Genomic DNA, 21,257 nt, shown 5'->3' with positions numbered 1-21,257 from the left:
GGTAGAAAGGCCATTTTGTTCCCTCCATCTCAGAGAGTCTTGCTTCTCATGTCCTTGACTTAACTAGTTACACTGACGTTGGAAACATCACTCCAGAAAGGAGGCTGTTGTGAAGGAACCACATAGCTGTGCCTAGTCAATACACAATGCTTGTCCATTAGCTGGCATGAAAGCAGCACATGCTGAATGCTTCACCCCCGCCCCCAAGATCATGTTTGCTGGGAGTCTGTTTGGCCACCATTCCAACCAGGCAGATTGCTCATTGATGGGAAGCCTGCTCACATGGATCATTAATGTATAGTGTTTTTCTCTTTCCCTCCCCGATTCCAGTTCCTCAGTGAAGGTTACGCGGCGCACTTAGCCTTGCTGGAGTTCAGTCTCCATTCACGGCCCAAGAAGAACAACTCCCGGATGATCTTGAGGAAAGGAAGCTTTGGCCTGCACTCCCAGCCTGAGTTTCTACGGAAAAGGACTCACCTTCGCAGGACTATGTCTGTGCAGCAGCCTGACCCACCTTCGTCGAACCCCAAACCAGAGCGTGCCCAGAGCCAGCCTGAATCCGACAAAGATCACGACAGGCACCTGCCCCCCATAGCCTGGGTTCGAGGTGGGGTCCATAAATTTGAGTCTGCACCTTAGGAAGCATTGAGGTATAAGTCTTGGGTGCCGGCCAATCAACCTGTAGGCATGGGGTGGGACACAACCAGAGGCTTCCTTGCTCTGGAATCTGCCTTCTTAAACCAAGTAGGGAACTTTGTTTGTTCCTCTTAACATACCTATTATAAAACTTAAAATCCCAGATCTAAAACTATCGCAAGTGCTTAACATCAAAACTGCAAAAATATGTCTTAGAATTTTTTTTTACAATACACATTATAAAATGTGCAATAAGAGAAAAGCGGTAACAGGTTGGTTTTACTCAATGGAAGATGCTTAAAGGAGTGACATCAGTTAACTAGTAGTACCTTTAAAAAAAGCATGAGCAGGTAAAATGAGTGAAAGAGAAGGCTTATGTTTTAAAACCCTAATGGCAATATCAATTGCTGCTATACTCCTGAGAAAGTGTTATACACAGAAGGGAAGTGCAGGTGGAGTGGAATGTGGAAGGCAAACTCTTTGGGTGCCTTAAACCCAAGAAAATTTCCTTTGGCTTATGGTGTTGATGAATGTGCATCAGCTCAAGTTCTGCTCTATACATCTTATAAGTGAGGTAGCTAGACTTAAAATACCCACTGGAGAAATCTACTTAAGAACCAAATCATAAACACTTGATGTTTTTGAAAAAAAAAAAAGTCTCTTTACTGCAGTCTGAAGCACTGATAGTGTTGCTATATACAAAGATCACACATTTTTCGTGGAGATTGGTGACTGTACAAATGTTTGAATTGCTCCAAGCAACAAGATGGGTTTGACCCTTTCGATACAAGACATGGATCCTTCTTAGGTAAGCTAAAAAACCCCTCTTCTGTAGTGTCTCCAGAATTTTACAATGGATGAAAATGAGTGATAAAATCATCACCAATTTTATATTGGTAATTTTTCCCTTGCCCCTGCTGTTTAAAGAAACTATATGCTATGAAATTGTAGATGCAGTTTCTGGTAACAAAATCTTACTGCATTTAAAATACCCACATTTAAGCTTCATAGGACCTAGATGCATGCTATGAAATTGCAGGTGCCAGTTAAAGTACTCGTTTTCTAATTATCGAAAAATTCCGTTTAGATGTTCTCAGCTTAGTTAGAAGGATCTACTGGAGGCAGCTGTGTGGGAATCGCCCTAAATGTTCACATTTCAGAGGTAAATATCGTAGTCATTTTAGGATAGAAGCAAAGAGCCAGAACCTGCAAATTCTTACTCAGTGGTAACTCCTACTGAGCTGAATTCAGTAGAACTATTAAAACTTTTCAGGATTAGGCCCTAACATAAGCACGTTTTCCAATCTGCATCAGTGTTGTAAGTGCTCAGGAAAACCACCTCTCTAAGCATTAAAAACTGGTTTATGAGCCTGGGAGAGTTTAGATAAAGTTACCCATTTTTCAAGTCATCTCCATCTTGAATGCAGGCCAGATGCAGGCTCAAATGAGCCTATTAGTTATTGAGATATAGTATGTAGAAGGAATGCTCTGAGGAAATGACAATGAGGCAGTAGAGGGAAAACCTAAACGTGCATTATTTGAAGACCCCAAACTGCCAGAGAGGTTCTGATGGCTGATTCCTACCCAAGAAAGCAGCAAATTAGCTCTACTAATGGAGCACCTTAGGTACATTTCTGTATTTTATTCTGAGGGAGGAATGCCAAAGTTACCTGCTCCTTTGTATTACACTTATAATCAGTCCACATGCAAAAATTTAGCTTCATATTTCCTGAAAGATCTCATAGCATTTCACAATAAAATTAATGTTTCTCTTATCCCTGTTAATTTTAACTTCAAAACTCCAGTTTAATTAAGACACTAAATGTTTTGCAAGCTCACACTACTTAGGATCGGGTACTTAAAGGTAACTGTTTTATTTATGTCCTTTGCTCAGTGTTTCCTTGGTGCAAGGTCATTTGGATATAAAAGCTAAATGTAAGATCTCCAAGAGCAACACTTAATAGTTTTTAGGTTTACAAATGTCTTTTTATGAGTAATGTCACAAGTCCTCTAACACACAGCACTTTAAATGGTTATTAAGTGTTCTGTCTTTAGCCTCTGTGTCCCTCTCTTCCACCCTCTGCAACCAGACTGAAATCACACCGGCTGCAAAGCAGGGCAGGGCAGAAACTAGCTCCCTGCCCTAAACTGACTACTAGTATCTGCATGCCTGGCTCCACAGACTTTAGTGGAGTCATGGCTGCTTATTCACAGTGATGAAGTTGGCTCCCTGTTGCTGCTCTAGGGGAAAGCAAAAGTAAGTAATGAAGATGGGTGGTTGGTGCTCAATCCCTATCTGATGCACCTCTTCTGACTAACAGGTACCAACAAAATAATGCCCTCAGAACATACAGTAAAAAGCTTGCTCCAGTGATCTACATCTGACCACTAATGGTTTAGAGATTCTCTGCTTTATTGTCCTTGGAGCAGTTTTATTTGCTTGAGGCTATGGTGATTGGCCTAATTGTTTTAGGCTCTCTTCACTGTAAAACCTCAGTGATACAGTATTTTTCAGCTTACTCCAAGTTTAATCGGGTAAGAGAGCATAAGACTTTTCAGATTTGTCTATTGAATTCCTAACTGTCATCCGATGGGCAGAGCTAAAGAGGACATTGATTGTTTAGCTCGAAATTCCATTTTTTAAAGCAGCTGTGTGTTACGGCATGCTGGTAATTATTGTGCCTGCTGTGCAATTCAAAGCTATTGTTGCTTTAGCTAACGTCTACCTCTATCAGCCACGAGGCTCCAAAACCAATTATCCTATACATTTATCTAATTCTCCTATTATATATATTTCTTTCCAGAATGAGATCTAGTTGGAATTGTGTGTCCATCATTAAGGGAAATGAGCCTGAAAGTTCTAACCATGTGTTTTTTTAACTTGAATTTTTCCATTAATACCTGGGTCTCTTGACTAGAACCCATTGTGCTGGCTTCTCCTAACAGTATAATAATTTAAGCAGTGAAATAAGTGCTAGTCTGTGTACATGATTACAATGTCAGCATTTTAAATGTTACTACATACAGTGTTAGAATTCAGCTGAGAATAATTTAACTCCCCTACTTGGTTTCATGAGATACTGGAACTCATGTGGCCTTAGAATAATTCCAATATTGCTTATTGCTCAGGGATTGAATGTTTTACCCTCTGCTCACTGGTCCTCCAACTAAGCACCTTTGCAAACAATCCCACAACATATTCAGGTTAGAGGTTAATATTTCATACCAGCTGGAAACTGGGGTTCCAAAATTTCAGATTTAAAGCAACTGGGTTTTTTTCTGCTCTAGATTATTAGTCACTAAAATGATTTCATCATTTCAGTGGGGCTGAGAGTATCAGTATGGTAAGAAGAATGAACTACCTAGGCCTACAAACAAATTATTATGTAATTGGAAATTTGGGAACCCAGCTGTATATTAAAACTCATACCTAACTTACGCTGTGTCCAGGTAGCTCTTTTGTGGAGGCTGACCTAGGCCCAATTATGTTAAATTGTCAATCCCTGTTATATCCTAAAGCATTTGCTTCTTGCCAAATTGTTTACATGCTATGATTCATAGGTGCAGACTTTCCTAATTCAGAGCCCATTGAGTAAAGTGGAATTTCAAAATCAATTTAAGTCTTCGTTCAGTTTTGCTTAAACTTTCACCCAGGGGATTAGCAGTGCTTTTTAAAATCTCATTCATTAGCAGATTGGGTGTGGGTATGTATCAAATTACTACCAGATGTCCTTGCACACTCAAAACTATCTTGGTTGTGAATTAAGACATCAGTGGAAGTTTTGGATGCTCACAGAACACAGCTTGAGCACATAAATAATTTCTGCACCTTAGTGCCTCCTGACTGCTTGATATGGAAAAGCACAGTCTTCTGCCCAGGTAAACTGAGAGAGTAATTGGAAATGTAAAATATTTTAGTGAGGAGTCATAGCAGTCAAAGTTAAATGCACAAGTAAAGTAGGCTGTGACTAGGAACACTTATTTCTCTGCCAAGTTTATGGACCCAGTTTATTACTGTAAAAAAAAAAATCTGATTAACTAGCAGTGGTGGACTTATCTGAGCTATTGTGAAAAGACACCGTCATAGCTGTGGTGTGTGTTGTGCGTGTGTGTATATTTACTGACTTCATAACAACCTTATGTGAAGTTTTGGTAAAGCTTTCACAGCAAATTTGTAACCAATATGCATTTTTTACAATGGCTGTTTGGTCTATTTTGTTGTCCTGTTAGGTAAGTTTTGGGGAAAAAGTAGCATTGTAAAGAGTGCAGAATATTCCACAGACATGCATAGTAATGGTAATCCAAATTTGATGACTATGTCCGTAAGAAACGTTCAAGTACATGTTTGCCTATACTAGTGCTGTTGGAACAAAAATCTTCTTGCTTGACCAAAGTATTCTTGTTTATTCTGTGGCATGTTTTATATCTATCCAGCATACTATTTTGTTAGGTGTGAGAACTACACAGCATCCACTGTCCCTCTCTCTCTCACTGGGGTTCAAGAGTTAGCTGCCATTTTGATATGGTTAGATGGGAAGAAAAGCATTAAATTATGTTCCATTCTCCACTATTTAGTGCACAAAGCAGCCTTTTTTACACTAGAGAGTTCAGACTTTAGAAGATGGTATTAGTGAAGATACAGAGCTCCCCTCTTATTTGCTACTGCTTTCAAAGTAGCTAGGACATATTTCAGGAGCTGTGGGGAGACAGAACAAGCCATATGCTAAGAAAGCTTAATTTGTTTCATTAAGCAGTATTAGCCAAGATGGTGACACTGCTGTTAAACTCTCACACTCTTGGGGGCACAGAATGCATGTAAACAGCCCTTGTACCTGGTTCTATTGAACAGGATGCCCTGCTTCCACTTTGCAAAAGTTTTGTGCCTATGCATCTCTTTAAACAGATCCAGTTGTGTGCTTTTAAAGCCAGATTATATGCAAATAGCAAGAGCACTTTTCCTTATAAATAAATTCCCAAGTAGAAGAAAAGTTTAAGCACAAGACTAAATATAAAACAATTGGTAAAGAACAAGATTTCCCTGTAGTACAGCACTAAAAGCAAAAATGAGAAAGTAAATTGACTGATACCTGTAACAGAGGTAAAGAAAAGTGTTTACATTATGTAGGATCATCTCCTCCACTGGCTTTTTCCTATTTAAGGGACTGAAAACTCTGAATATGGAGTCACAGAATTTCCATTTAGGTAGTGGAGAAATTAGGCATGTGGCCTCTTTTCACCCTGCCACCATAGCTGTTCCACAGGACATTGGGAGTGAGTTCTAAATACAGACTAGGGTGAGTATGATAACTTACTCATTTCCCAGGCTACACAGCAGCCAGTGATCCTGCTTGGAACACTGTGGAAGGGAGCTCCCGGGGGGGGGGGGGGGTGTTTATGGTTAAAATGACAACACAGCTAACACTCCCCTTTTGGCTCAGATCCATGGGAAGGGGATGATGATCTGGCCTGTAATTATTTTAAAATTTGACAGTATTCCTTTAAAACTGGGCCTGCTTTTGGGACAGGTGGAAAAATTTGAGTTAGCCTCTCCTTACCCAGAAAAGCACTGGACCAGTAGTCAAGATCTTGGAGCATATTGACTGCTAAGTACAGGCAGGTTTACATGCAGAATGGAACACTAAAAAGGAAAATGGCAAGTTTAAATATCAAAAGATACTTCTGGGTCTAGAAGGGTCAGGAATGGCAGTCTCATAGCAGAACCCCAACCCCAATGCATACTTATTTTTCTATTTATGTGGGAAAACAAAATGTCTACTTATAACTGAATCCTTGTAAGGAGACTTGAAATTGTACATGGTCTCTGAGTCTACAGTTTTACTAAGTGTATACTTTTAAATAGTGTGTCAGTGGGAAGGTTCTATCTATGGTGACAAATGTTTATATTTCTTATGGCTGCCTTGTAAAAATTTAAAAAAAATGTACAATAATGAATTTCTTAAAATATTATGAACTAAGGAGTAAGATTTTTACAATTGGTCTAGATTTTGATGTGAGCTGGTTTTTAAAAATCTTATAAAAAGCTAGTCACTTAAATAAAAACCTTCTTTGCCTTTAAGTGGACAGCATTGTGGGTTTTTCTTTACATTGGTGTGGGAAAGTTCCTCAGGCATTATGCACCTGATCAACCTGTTCAGAATGGGTACACTTCCAAGACATACCAAAAGGTAGTTAGATACAGCTGCTCAAAACTACCCTGCACTTAGTCAAAATAGAGAACTCTAGCTCCTCACCTGCTGTAAGGCAGCATTGCCAGCTGAGCTTCAAAAAGAAAAAGGAGATGGGCAGGATTTGACCCTGTATTCCAAAATGTGGGATCTTTGTCACACACCCCAGGCAGTCCCCTTGATTTTAATTAATTAGTCAAAACCTATAATAGATACTCAATGCACATAAAGCATTTGTAAGAAATAGCAAGAACAAACATTTCTCCCACTTACGAGGTGAATGGTGGTTGAGGTTTTTCTTAAAGGGGAAGGGAGTCTGAAAATAGAATTCAGCAAGACATCACTAGAATGAAAGGTCTATTTTGTCAAGGATCAGTACATACAAGTAAAACTTCAAATAAAAGCCCTCCCCTGGTTTAAAACAATAAACCTTATCTACTTTTTAAATCCAAAATAGGAAGGGGTTCCACCCCATTGTTAAAGTTTTACCTTTTCAACAGTCTGGTTTGTCAACAGGCAAAAAAAGAGTTAATCTCAATTTAAATATAGATAGGGGCAGCATTCGTGCAAGATTGCTTACAAAATTTGGACTTCGATACCAATAGAATATTTTAGGGAGAATGAAGCAAGACAATATTGTAGCCATCTGAAATCTATCACTAAGTGGCAACAGAATTCACACACACAGTCATAAAGTTTTAAAATTCTAAATGTCAATATTTTGTAGTGGCACACTGACAGATTGCTTTAAAGACACCTCTCCCCCCCCCCCCGTTTACTTATTCTCTTTAGAAAAAAGCTATAGCTCAAGGAACAGCATTGGTGCTGAGTTCTAGAGGTTTATGGAAAACACACCTCCTTTGCTTTGTTGAAATGTTAGAGAATTAATATTTTTGCTAAACTAAGATTACCTCTATTATAGAGCCTGACCTTCTTTTGCTATAAAAATGATGTTAAAGCTATTAGAAACACTTAACTAGTGCCACTGCACAAAATTATGTTAAGCAACAAGTGTTACTTCCAACTTTAGTATATTAATTGTTAGTGTCTTCAGTTGTGTGTACATGTTTCAAGAGCAATGTTTACCTCAGCTGTTGATGTCTTATAGCAGTAGCATGAAAGACAAATGAAGCCCCAAGTGTTAGCAGTTAAAATGGAATAGTTACATTAGTCAATCAAACCCTGTGAACTGTATGGGGTCACACATTCTGACTTCAATCACCTAGGATTTATCTACACAGGCACATTCAGGAAAGCTAATCTGAATAAACAAAGGCATGGACTAGTTAAATTCCTGTGTGGACACGCTCATTCAGAATTAAAGTTGCCTTGATTCTATTTCTCTTAATTCACTTTGGCAGTAATTTCTTTAATTCCAGTGTCACTCTGGAGTAACTACAGAATTCCGATGTCAACCCACAGTAACTGAAGTCAGAGCCTGACACCACTTTGTATACTCTGGCACACAGCATAAAGTCTTCAAAGGCCACTAAATCCCACTGAAATTCATGCACTTTGGAAAAGCATAAGCTTTGGTGTTTTTTCAGTTTTCAAAGCTCTGTAGAAATTTAAGTCCTCAACATCTCCTGGGGGAGGTATAGGAAGCAATTATTCCAATTTCACAGATCAGGTGTCAGACACAGATGCTATTGTCTTTCCTTAAAATCATTCAGTAGTATTTAATCTAGCCCTAAAGTTCAATTCAAATTAGACAGGCATCGTCTAGTGTAAGTACTGGTTAAGTGAGTTCAGTTTACTGTTCCATTGTTGGGCAATACCATAGGGGTTGTCATATGATATACTTTTTAATATCATCCCTGCACCACTGGCAGGAGATGTCCATAGAAGGAAAGACCTGAGCTGAATTGAAAGGTAGTATTTTAAAAAGTTAATGGCTTATTCAAAGCACAGTCACTTAAATCCAAAAAGACAATACACCCCTCCAACTCCCATAGACAGTTAATCCTTCATTTGCTCACGCATTGTTAATACTGTTTATGGCCATCTCCGTCCAAGTACTGACTGCATGCTGGAGCCTCCTTGCACGCCGTCTGAAAGCAGATTGGGAGAGTTTCCGAGACCGATGCACAGATCGCAAGTTTTGTGCCATTAGATGCTGATAATTTGATATCACTTGTTCTCTGTGGAGAATAAAGGAGTGCAATTAATACAACAGAGTAAATGGCAAGGTTAAGTAATTGGTAGTTCAGTATATACAAGCTGCTGGAAAGTGGGCAGAAGTCAGGAAACCGTGCCTGGTATATTGAGCAGATTTAATGAAGGCCATTAAAAAAAGAATTCTTACTTCAGTCATGTTTTATCCGCTATGATGTGTGGTCAGCAATAGCAGCAGACAGATTAAGCAGCATGATAGATTAGGAAAAAAGAACATTAATGGGGATGGTCTAATTTTGCTTAAATGTTTAACAAATGTTATATAAACAAGGGAGTGTCTAACCTAGCTTTTACATCAGTGGTTGTTTTGTGAAGGGTGAGGGAAAGTTTAAACAAACAAAACAGACATTGTCTAAGTAAATTTATCTGCACAGGACCTATTTGGAGGAAAAACTCCAGACTCCTACTCATGGCAATTGGAGATCAGAAGGTAGAATTAGTCTCTATCTTAGAGTTGCTAAGTATGGTACCCTCTTACCAACATATTAAATTGTAAAAGTAATGGGCTTTTCCCAACAGAAAAAGAAGATTTTCAAGCCAGCAAGTGAAGGTGTGTAAGTATGCAGTAAAGTGAATTGAATTGCTAGTGTGAAAGTAGCATGCATTACCATGGGAAGTAACATGCTGGATCAACTTGTCATTTAGCGGTCAGTCCCCACACTTTCTACCATGCCATGCTACGGGCATTCACTCCCCAGAGTGTTCTTATTTGCGTATTTGTTCCTAATTAAAACACCTACAGCAACTCACTGCCCCTTTCCCATTAAATAAAAAAAATCCCACATAAAGCCTTCAACACAACGGTGTAAATATTTAAAGATGTCATAGTGCAGCTTAAGTGAAGATAATTTAAGCATTTAAGGAATTCCCATAGCCAATCTGTTAATGGGGAGGTTCGGAGAAGTGATGCTGAAGACAGAATGCTCAGAAATTTACAGTGGAGAACCTTGCTTCTTCCAGAGCCACTTATATGCAATTGCGGTATTTAAACACCGGCGAGAAAGATGTCAACTGCTGCTACTGAGGCAGCATTGTCTTAACAGTGAGACATTAAGAATGGTAAAACATACACAAAATTAGGCAAGTCATAGGAACACTTTTCTGACATGCTTTACGTTGTTAGTGAGTAACCAGTGAGAACTGAAGTGACAAAACATTAGATGTTTTCTGGTCCGGGGTGAGAAAAACAGCTATTTGCACAGAAGTCAAACTATTTTTTCAGTGCAAACCCACTCAGGGCTCTGTGACCTATAATCCACCAGCTGAAGCTGGGTTTCATGGCTGCACCGCATTACAACTGCAGTTAAGAGAGGCATGCACAACACTGGTGACTTTGAGAAAGCAGCCTGTGGTTCTGTACATTAATTAGTAAGTTTGTTTTTGTTTTTTTTTAAAAGGTGCTCAAAGTTTTGTATGTACTTGTTCCCTTGAAAACAGCAGTTTTTCTCCATTCAGCCACATGCAAGTGAAGTAAGTATATTCAAAGCAAGCTTAAGAATAACAACTTTACCTGGTTGGTACTATCTTCAGTTACGAATGAGAGAAACTGTCATATCACTAACAGATGGAAGAATGAATATTAGGAGTGAGGCTTTAGTGAACTTGAAATGGTTACGATCATTTAATTGACACATGGCTCTTTTAGGATTTTGGCAACTTACGTCCATACCTGATCAGCTGAAAGTGTGACCGATATGAAAAAATACGATTGGGGTAGAGAGAAATAGTTGGAATTCTGGAGGGATTTCCACAAGCCTTTTTCTGGGGCAAGTTATCTGGGACAGTTGTTCTCAACCAGGAGGCTGCAAGCAGCTTTCAGGGGGCCAACCAAGCATGGCTGGTATTAGACTTGCTGGGGCCCAGGGCAGAAAGCCAGGGCCCCAAACCTTACCACCCGAGGTTGAAGCCAAAGCAACTTAGCTTCGCAGGCCCCCCGTCCTGCTTGCTACCCCCCTAACACTGGGCCTGGCTTTTATATGCAGAAAACCAGCTATGGCACAGGTGGGCCATGGAGATTTGGTTTTTTGGTTTTTTTTTGAGGGCGGGTGGGGAGGACAAAGAAAAAGGTTGAGAACCCCTGATCTAGAAGATCTGTAGTGCTAAGCTACATTCAGATGCTTTTGTTATCTGCAAGACAGGGCCCTGTAGTCTAGATATAGTCCCCTGATGATGCAGAATTTGTAACCAGATCCAAGTAGAATTAAGCTGCAAGATTTAGGCTTAATTCTAAGAGTTCTTTAAGCAGAACTTGTGAAGGTTTAGGAGATTACTGTGGCATCAACCTTTTTAATTTGAAAACTCTTACCACACTGCACTTTGAAGATGCTGATTCTAAAGGAGGTAATTATTACAAAAACACAGCAATCGCCCACATTTCAAAAGCTTCTCACATTAGGAACTAAAATTCTTGCACAGTAATTCTCTTACAAAAGAAAGGTTCCCAGTAAAAAATCTTGATGTGGGGGATGGACAATAATAATTACAGAATAACTTTATCTTGTTACCATTTTGATGATCTCTGTGAAACGAATTTGACCCTCAACACTTCAAGCCTTTCAACCTGAAATCTAGTTAATTTCAAAGTGAGTTAGGAACAGCTTCAGTGAATACACCTGCTCCCAGGTCATCCTGCCACTTTAAGTTATTTTCCTTTTTTGATAGGGTTTTTCTTTCCCACAATTGTGTGTGGAAGACCCTCAACTAGAAGAGAAGATTGTGATAATAACTATACACACTTGTCAAACGCACAAGCCAAACTAATCCTAGGTGTTACTTGGATCTGAATCAAGTTTTCAGGCAACATTCAAAGAACTTTATTGACATGAAAGTCAAGTGCCTATACAATAAGATTCTAAGAAGCCTCTATTGGCCCATTCTCGGCTATTAACCCACCTAGAACTGCTGCAAGGAGTTACCACGCAAGATACAGTATCAGAGGCCGAGTGTGGTGAGGAGGATTCTGATTTTTACAGCAAGCAGCATGTAATCAAGGAGAATGTTTGTTACAGGCTTCGGTGGAGCTGCGAGCTGGTCTGCAGATGTCTATACAGAGTCTTAAAGCAGAGAGGCTGTATTACAGTTAAGGCGTTTCTATCGCTCTCACTCATCTTGATTATAAGCTGCAGTGATCATTGACTCAGGCTTGGAGAGGTGAATCTTTGGTGATACAGGTAGCATTAGAGGGGGGAAACAAACATCTCCCCCGATCTCAATATTGCTTACCTCTCCTCTCTCACAATGACATCATCGAACACCTGAGAAAGACGTTTCAGGCGGCGAATTCCCATAGAGACTGATTCTAACTCGCAGTCAAACTCTCTGAAGGGAGAAAGCAGCATGCAATTAGAGGATTCAAATGTTACATAGGTGATCTAGCCCAGCTCCCTACCACTGCAAAAGCATCTTTACAGTATATACCCTAGTGCTTGGTTCGGTTAATTTTTAAGCCTCTAGCCACAGGGTTCTATCTCCCCATCCCAATGTTCAGCCTTAATCATGCCTTAACTCCATTCACATCGCATCTAGAAAAGATGGTCTCATAGATAAGGCACTGGACTGGGATCCAGGAGGCATATGTGGAACTTCCAACTCTGTCTTCACCTGATACCTTGGGCAAGGCACGATCTCCAGGCTTCATGAAATAATACTTTTTCTCCCCACAACCCTTTGTCCACTCTCCAGGGCAGGGGGCCATATTTCTGTTTGTACAGCACCTAGCGCCACAGGAGCCCCAGTTCTGGGCCAAGACCCTAGATACCACCACAATACAAAATAAATAATCTTGGGGAAAAGCAGAGCAGAGTAGGATGAATCGATAGCTAAGTGATTTATCAAACAAATAGCATCAATGCAGAGTTTAGAAGGTTAACATTTCTTTAACTCAAGCCAGACTTGAGCTGGCATAATTACAGGATATAAACTTATCACCCTCCCACTGGATGGGGATGGTGCAGGAGCGCTCATTGACCCGTCATCATGCAAAATTAAGTTTCCATGGCCTAGTTTTACGCCGCGCTCTCTCTCTGTGTAAACAGGGGCACGTAACAACTTTATTACCTTCCTAACCATAACAACAGCACATTGTTTCAGTGGGAAAGTGCTCAGCTGCTGTCTCTCAGGTAGTCAGACACTCTAGTCACAATAATAAACAGCAATAGGAATTACAAATGATTGCAGCTTGCCTCTTTCTGCTGGCAGGCATAGGTGATGAGTACGGGCTCTTTAGAGCAGCTGCTCTCCTTGATCTCCGGAGAGGGACAGCTTCTTTTCCAAGCCAGTAAGAGAAACTCCTCCATTCTTTCCCCACCAAGCTCTTTGCAGATCTGGATGAAAGGGAGGCTCTCTTGCTGGACCTGGGGCTGCAACTGGGACCAGACAATGGGGTGGTCATTGTGGCCAGCCTATTCTTCCGACTAGGAGTTCGAGGTGAAGTGCTTCTCTTCTTGGCAGAGCTAATGTCGCCACTTCTCCTTGCAGGGGCTTTAGCTGGAGAGATGACTAGAGACTGCGTGCGATTTTGGCAGGACTTCTGTATTTTCTGCAAGGCAGACATATTTGGGATTATGAATTGCTGTCTACAATATGCCAGCCCAACAAAATCCCAGCACGTGAACGATCGCTCTCAACCCCAGCTACGGTTCTTAGAGCCAGGCCTGGGCTAGGGTGGATGCACGTCTCTCATTGCTGCTAAAGCCTCTTCCCTCGGATAGCACTGAAATAGAGCAGCGTGCTTCATTTGACCCATTAGTCTTTGGGATTGATCCTGCTCCCACAGGAGCCCTGGACAAAGTTCTCATTGATTTCAATGTGGAGCAGGATCAGGCCCCTGACTTTAGAACCAGTTAAAGATGCCTTTAAACTGAAGGCCTTCATTTAGAGAAAGAAGAGCAGCACAAACAAGCTTCCCTTTGCTGCCCTGCTAACATACCTCAACCTGCAGGACTGTCCCCTGGGCTTCAAGTCTACTTGCAAACTATGAGTCGTAGCAGCAAGCCGGTTGTGCTCCTGGCTAGCAGCATTTCCTAAAATAGCTTGTGCAACCTAGCATAGGCTGCATGAAAAATTCAGCAAAACTCCCCACTGCTACAACTCCAATATTGCTGGTCCCATGAGACAAGTGCCCAGGCCTGATTGGCAGCCTTTACTCAAGCAAAAATTCCTTGCTGCCAGTGCTTGGCATTTCATCTGCAAAATAAGCTTAGAATTAGCAGGAAGCACTTATTCCAGGTTCTTCCCCCTATGTGCATGCCACTATAGAAACAATTCATAGTTAAGCAGATGGCAAGACCTTGGTATTCTTGCTAACATATGGGGGCTAGTGTTTTGCTATTTCTAAAGCTATTCCCAGGATTTCCACGGCTTCTCTTTGCCTCAGTGAATTTAAAAGGGTACAAAGACTGTATGTTGCTGGAGAAGTCTTCTCGATCTAGGTCACATGGAGGTGAAGAACTGAGACTTTACAGATCAAAGGATTAAATTCCAGCAGGATCTTCAGGGATGCTATTTGATATTTTCCCCTCTCCACTCCAAACTAGAGCCCTGAAACCTGACCTGAACCCAAAGGGACATGTGTCCGAGTCAGGTCAGAAAACAACCTAGCTCTCTCAGGGTCAAGTCTGCCCATAGGTAGCTGTGCGCCCTGTTCCCACTGACCACCACTGCCTCTCAGCACCATGTAATGCGGACCCAGGTGCTGACGAGTTGCAGGGTCCTTCACTCTGAGCACAGAGCGTAATGAGGCTGTGGCAGCCGGCAGGAGAGGGGCATGCAGCCACTGCCACGCTGACCCAACAGGCAGGAGGCGGACGGAGCGTGAAGCCCCCGCCAGGCTGAGCTCCAAGCACAAAGCACTGGTGCACGTTCATGGTTGGGTCTGAAAACGACGCAACACTTTGACTTGGGTCAGCAACTGGCTAATTGGTTTTAGATCAGGCTTTAAAAATTAGACCTCTTCTCCATGTGCAGTCTAAATAAGGCTGTACATTTTTAACAGCCCTGAGCTTTAGGAGTTTCCATAAGGTAGGTCTTTGTGAAACCAGTCAGTCCAAATTCAGACTATATATAAAAGTGGGTGATATTCTACTGCACCTCCTCCCTCTGCCTCCAAATACAGTATAACTAAAGTCCCACATTTCCCTCACCCCTGAGCTCCAAGGTTTCCATAAAGCATGTTCTTTTGAGAGCCCAGCAAATCCATTGGTTTAAAAATAGTAAATGGAGGAGTCCTGGTAAAGTGTTTCTCTATGGATGTCCCACGTCATGCAGTCTGGGAGAGGGAAAGCGGTTCTCCAGTTGCTGGAGGTTTTGCTCAAAACAACATGACCAAGACTTTTTTTTTTTTTGTCACTTCCCTTTTTGCTATGGCAACCAGCAAGCTTGATATTATAAAGCATTTACTAGTTATAAAATACAGCTACTCTGTCCGGCAATAAAGCACTATGGCTGACATGTGCTGTATAAAAAGAGCTAGGTATTATTAGTCCTGAAACAGGACACCAGGCTATGAACTGAATTGCCATGCACAGTACATTACAAGGGTAATTACCTGGGACACTGTTCCAAAGGCATTTTTTGCTGTTCTTGTGATAGCCCGGAGGGTTTGTCGCTTCTCTTTCGCTTCCAGACTTTCCCAAGTTGGATTCTCACTGAGGTTTATCTCTACTTGCTTTAAGGGCATTCGCTTTCTCAGAGACATGCGGAGGGTATTGAGAGAGCTTGAAGAAGGCTTCTTTCTAAATTTGTCAGGCACTGGGCTCTCATTCTCAAAGTCAGCCAGTAGCTGGTGGCTCCTCCAGCCACCTGTAGCCCCGACACTTTGGAACACGGATGCCATCACTCTTCACTTCTTGGAGTGGTCTTGCTTCTAAGGGGATCAGACAAAGCTGTGAAAAATAATGCACCAAATGAGAACACAGCCCCAACACAAGTCAATCCAGATGATAAAAGGATAAACATATTGCACAGCACAAAAGTCAACAGGTTGTTGAAAAGGACCCACCCTCATTTCCCAAATCCCCTCCAAAACATGAGACCAGCAAAAAGTACGAGGCTGAGCATCCTTGATTGGTTTAACAGGAAACTGTGTCCATTTCTGTAACTCCCAATGGTTTTGTGTGGGGGGGAGAGAAAGAGATGTAAACAGGAACTTTTCCCCAGGTGTTCTGTAGAAGACTGAAATTGGAGGAGGAAACTGGTTAAAAGCTCTGACAGCCAACAGAAGTGATTCATTACTAGTCAAACAGTATTTTGGGCTTCTGTTTCTATTCGGTGAAGTTTCCAGTCTTTCACACCACTCTGATTTTACATTTCCCCCCACAGGCCCATTATCCCTCTACTTTGCATTGCCAGCTACTGACATCAGCCCCAGTGAATCATAAGACCGAAGCTTACTATAAAAGACTAAAGATATGAATACCCTATAATGGCAAGAGTTTGTTATGTCCGTCATATTGAGATTATGTCCTATATTTGGAACTTGGGCTGATTAGATCACTCCCTTTTGAGGTACCAGCTCATGCTTAAGTCACAACTGCAGTAGCGTGCACACACAATGGAGCAGGAATGGTGTTACCAGCAAAAGAGATCTGCTACAGGTTATAGTTAACCATGCATTCCTGATTTCTGTACAGTAGCTTGCTCAAAATTATTTGGGAAATAATCTTTAAAATTACTTTTACGCTTGCTAATAAGCAAGCCACCCATGGTGACTTAATGAACTGTGTCAATTCATAAACACAGTTTAGAAAAGCCAGGCGACTGCATCCAAATGTGATCGGAGATAAAACTGAACTAGCTTTCTCAATACCTCACTGCGTATTAATAAATGCACTGTAGTGCGTAAGCATGATGATGTCTTAATGCAGGAGTTCTCCATTTTTTAATAACATGCTGCACATCTTAGAGTTTCTTGCAGATACTTTCCCACCCATACAGTGTCTTCTGGACCCCGTCCCCTCCAGCTAACATGCCCTCATCAACTGCAGCACTTGGTTACGTGAAACAGGAATAGTAGAAAAGCATTTAATATTTTTAGCTTCTTTCAATGCAGTTTTGCACACTGGAATGAGGATGTACCAGCACCATGCGATCAATCAGCTCTCCAGAAACCTGTTTGATAACCCGTGCCTTACTTAGAGACCTCACTTCAGCAAGCCATTAAATCTTTGCTGAGAAGCGGTGATAGACCAATTTATTGTGTGCATTCACACAGTGGAGTGCGAAGATGAGTGAAGTGCAGATCAAAGGGCCTCTCCTGTTATATTCTGATTCTCAAGAGGGATAGAAGAGTCATTGTCCCAATGGGTATTGCATGTTATTGTCTTTGCACAGTAGCTGGAGAGTGCAGCAAGTTCAGTTATAACCTGCTACTAATAAAGTGTAATCAGCTTCTAAAAGGTGCAGTTTCTGGGTGTTAAAAAACAACAGACAGACAGTTTCAAGTCACTTGATAAAATTTAACTTCGATTTTCCGACAGTAGCTTTATATACACCTTTGTTAAGTTCATTACCTACTCTCTTCCAGGATACAAACTTCTGTACCCAGTGCTGTTGTCAAGGATCCTTCCCCACTCTGAACTCTAGGTTACAGATGTGGGGACCTGCATGAAAACCTCCTAAGCTTACTTTCACCAGCTTAGGTTAAAACTTCCCCAAGGTACAAAATTATTTTACCCTTGGATTTCCACTGCCACCACCAAACTCTAACTGGGTTTACTGGGAAACGTAGTTTGGACATGTCTTTCCCCCCAAAATCCTCCCAACCCTTGCACCCCACTTCCTGGGGAAGGTTTCATAAAAATCCTCACCGATTTGCATAGGTGACCACAGACCCAAAGCCTTGGATCTTAGAACAATGAAAAAACATTCAGTTTTCTTACAAGAAGACTTTTAATAGAAGTAAAGGAATCACCTCTGTAAAATCAGGATGGTAGATACCTTACAGGGTAACTAGATTCAAAACATAGAGAATCCCTCTAGGCAAAACCTTAAGTTACAAAAAAGACACACAGACAGGAATAGTCATTCTATTCAGCACAGCTCTTTTCTCAGCCATTTAAAGAAATCATAATCTAACATATACCTAGCTAGATTACTTACTAAAAGTTCTAAGACTCCATTCCTGTTCTGTCCCTGGCAAAAGTAGCATACAGACAGACACAGACCCTTTGTTTGTCTCCCTCCTCCCAGCTTTTGAAAGTATCTCGTCTCCTCATTGGTCATTTTGGTCAGGTGCCAGCGAGGTTACCTTTAGCTTCTTAACCCTTTACAGGTAAGAGGATTTTTCCTCTGGCCAGGAGGGATTTTAAAGGGGTTTACCCTTTCCTTTATATTTATGACAGCTGTCTAATACAGCTGTGGCCCTGTGTATCAATCCTTCTGTTATTGTTCACTGAGCGTCTTGCAACAAACACCAGAAGCATAGTGAACATAAGTGGTGCAAATGCCCATCTCTGACTGGGGTTCTCTTACCCTATATGATCACCACTGGATGTGGGCAACAAATAACCCCACAGCTTCTTCCTTGGCACTCACACAAGCTCAGTCTCTCCATAATTTCAGTTATTTCCTGTTTATGTTACAGTAGTGTCCAAAAAAGAAAAAAAAAATATCTTAGAGGCCCACTGTCACAGTTTTAGGCCAAAAGGGACCCGCAGATTATCTACTCTGATCTCCCATGTATCACAGGCCACCAGCACCCGCCCATTAAACCCAACAACTGAAATTAGACCAAAATATGACAACCTACAGGAGACTAGATTTATGCCACAGGGACCTAGGGAAATGATTAAATGAGATATTCCCAGATAATCTTGGCAACCCACATGATGCAGAGGAAGGCAAAAAAATAAAACATCCTGATGTCACTGCCACTCTGACCTGGGGAGAATTCCTTCCTGGCCCCACATCTGGTGACCAGTTAGACCCTGAGCACGTAAGCAAGAACCAGGCAGCCAAGCACCTGAGAGAGAGAATGCTCAGTGTCACCTCAGAGCCTTGTCCAATGTCCTATCTCCAGCTGTGGCCATCTCTGAGGCTTCAGAGGAAGGAGATCAAAACCCACTCCTCCATAATGCATTATGTGGGGCGATGAGGCGGGGGAAGGAGAGAATCCCTTCCTGACTCCTGCAAATGGCTGGCTGAATCCCTGGTCCCAAAAACCCATCCTTGAGGAACTCCATGACTAACCTCTCTCCAATCCAATTCACCTTTCTCCAAAACCTATAGCTTTCTCCCTTTTACCCAGTTCCTCATCCACCTCACAATTTTTGTACTAATCCCCAATAGTACCCAATTTAACTAATTAGTTCTCATGTGGTACTGTGTCAAATGCTTTATTGAAGTCCAAGTGTATTATATCTACTGCACTTTCCTTACAAAAAAAAAGTCAGCTATTTTCTCAAAGAAGGAAATCAGGTTAGTCTGGCATGCTCTGCCTCTGGTTAACCCATGTTACATTACACCATTTACAGCAGAGCCTCAGACTTAAACACCAGAGTTACAAACTGACAGGTCAACCATACACCTCACTTGAAACTGGAAGCATGCAATCAGGCAGCAGCAGAGACCAAACAAAAACAAAAAGCAGGAAATGTAGTACAGTACTGCGTTAGACAAACTACTAAAAAATTAAGGGAAAGTTTAAAAAAAAGAAGATTTGACACGGTAAGGAAACTGTTTCTGTGCTTGTTTCTTTTAAATTAAGATGGTTAAAAGCAGCATTTTTCTTCCGCACAGTAAAGTTTCAAAGCTGTATTAAGTCAATGTTCAGCTGTAAACCTTTGAAAGAACAACAACAACGTTTTGTTCAGAGTTACAAACATTTCGGAGTTAAGAACAACCTCCATGCCTGAGGCATTTTTAAACTCTGAGGTTCTATGGGACCTTCATAAACTCTCTCTCAATTTGTTCTAGACCCTGTACAGACACACAAAATCGGGAAGAGCTCGCAATAGAGGACCAAAAGCAGACAGGGCAAGTAATCTGTAATCAACTCACAGATTACACCACAGCTTCCTCGCTTTTATAGAGTACTTTGATATCTACAGATAAAAGGTAGGTCTGTATCATTATTCCACATTTTATAGATAGGGAAACTGAGGCACAGAGTGGGACATCACCCACAGTCATCCAGATGCAGGAACAGAACCCAGCATAGGTGCTAGAACTAGGGGTGCTCCCGCACCCCCTGGCTTGAAGTGGTTTCTATCATACACAGGGTTAACAGTTTGGGTCAATGGCTCGCAGCACCCCCCACATTGTTCCGGAACCCAGCTCTCCTGAGCCCCAGGCCAGGTCTCTACCCACTCCACACGAGCAGTGGTCAGCAAATGCATTGTTCTACCTGTTAGCAGGGACGGTGGCAGTGGGGCAGGCCAGGGGGAAAGCAAGGGATGGGGATGCTGACAAGAGAGGGGTAGCTCAGTGGTTTGAGCATTGGCCTGCTAAACCCAGGCTTGTGAGTTCAATCCTCCAGGGGGCCATTTAGGGATCAGGGCCAAAAATTGGGGCCTGGCCCTGCTTTGAGCAGGGGGTTGGACTAGATGACCTCCTGAGGTCCCTTCCAACCCTGAGATCCTATGATTCTAAGGGCAGGAGGAAGGGGCAGAGAGGGAGCAAACAGCCCAACCAGCAAATCTGCGGCAGGCAGGGCACGATGCAGAGGCTGATGACATGGCTGGGGCCCAGGGGGCATGTGTGGGGCCCACGCCCCCCACCTCTCCCCGGGCGTGAAGCGTTGCCGCGGAAGACCACGGGTGAGGCGCCTGCTCGTGCCCAGCCCAGCCCTGCCCTGCCTTTGTTCCTGGAGGGCCCCGGGCTTGCAACACTGTAGCCGCTTCAGCTTCCTCCCCCCCGCCCCCCGGCGGTCCCCAAGCAGCCCCCGCCCCGAGCCGGTGCCCACCCAAGGCTGCCCCCTCTGCAGCAGACTCACCCACCGCTCCCCGCTCGCACCAGCAGCTGCCCAGCGCCTCTTCAATCGCCTTTGGGTTTAAATTGCGCGCGGTCTCCTTCCTCCTCCAGGATTGGCTCGCTCCCGTGCAATGGGGGAAAAAGCCACCCCCACCGCTGGCCTGCCCCCCGAAGAGGGGGGAGCCCGTGCACTCTCTGCGATCGGCTGCGGCGGGAGCGGCGTGCAGCGGCGGAGGGCGGTGGGATGCGGCTATGCAGCCCTGTCTGCGAGCAACTAGCTCATTTACCCTCCCCGGCCTGGGGCCCGTCCGGGTGGGTTTGGGTTTGGGTTTGGGTTTGCAAGCACTGCAATTT

General features: G+C 42.5%; 2 protein-coding genes across 10 annotated transcripts in view; one reads left to right on the top strand and one right to left on the bottom strand.

Annotated features, from left to right (window-relative positions):
- PITPNM3 (PITPNM family member 3) overlaps positions 1-5,560 on the top strand; it is a 347,956-nt gene extending 342,396 nt beyond the window's left edge. For all 7 annotated transcript variants that reach the window (XM_074974515.1, XM_074974517.1, XM_074974516.1 and 4 more), the window contains one exon: positions 331-5,560. In XM_074974515.1, coding sequence (XP_074830616.1) covers positions 331-639 — 309 coding nt within the window. In that variant the 3' untranslated portion in view covers positions 640-5,560. The remainder of the gene's footprint in view (positions 1-330) is intronic.
- A 1,669-nt stretch (positions 5,561-7,229) lies between these two features.
- On the bottom strand, positions 7,230-20,974 carry PIMREG (PICALM interacting mitotic regulator). 3 transcript variants are annotated; one of them, XM_074974360.1, is made up of 6 exons: positions 20,926-20,974; positions 15,541-15,877; positions 13,178-13,533; positions 12,219-12,314; positions 10,507-10,553; positions 8,825-8,962 (listed from the first exon to the last, which is right to left on the bottom strand). In XM_074974360.1, exons 2-5 carry the CDS (start codon positions 15,826-15,828, stop codon positions 10,523-10,525), a joined length of 771 nt encoding a protein of 256 aa, XP_074830461.1. In that variant the 5' UTR covers positions 15,829-15,877; positions 20,926-20,974; the 3' UTR covers positions 8,825-8,962; positions 10,507-10,522. The 3 variants fall into 3 exon arrangements, with proteins under 3 accessions (XP_074830459.1, XP_074830460.1, XP_074830461.1); XM_074974358.1 differs by lacking the exon at positions 10,507-10,553 and having other exon boundaries at positions 7,230-8,962; XM_074974359.1 differs by lacking the exon at positions 10,507-10,553 and having other exon boundaries at positions 7,230-8,962; positions 15,541-15,858; positions 20,926-20,942.
- Positions 20,975-21,257: the final 283 nt, after the last annotated feature.

Source organism: Natator depressus, chromosome 17, assembly GCF_965152275.1.
Source record: "Natator depressus isolate rNatDep1 chromosome 17, rNatDep2.hap1, whole genome shotgun sequence".
Lineage (NCBI taxonomy): Eukaryota > Metazoa > Chordata > Testudines > Cheloniidae > Natator > Natator depressus.
Note: the sequence above shows the minus strand (reverse complement) of the source record. Positions and strands in the feature narration are given on the sequence as shown.

Coding starts and splice junctions, on each gene's coding strand:
- PIMREG (XM_074974358.1), bottom strand. CDS start 15,828: ATGGCATCCGTGTTCCAAAGTGTCGGGGCTACAGGTGGCTGGAGGAGC. Junction 12,315..13,177: donor ATGCCTGCCAGCAGAAAGAG/GCAAGCTGCAAT, acceptor TTCTCCCTTCAG/AGAGTTTGACTGCGAGTTAG. Junction 8,963..12,218: donor GTCATTGTGAGAGAGGAGAG/GTAAGCAATATT, acceptor TATTCTCCACAG/AGAACAAGTGATATCAAATT.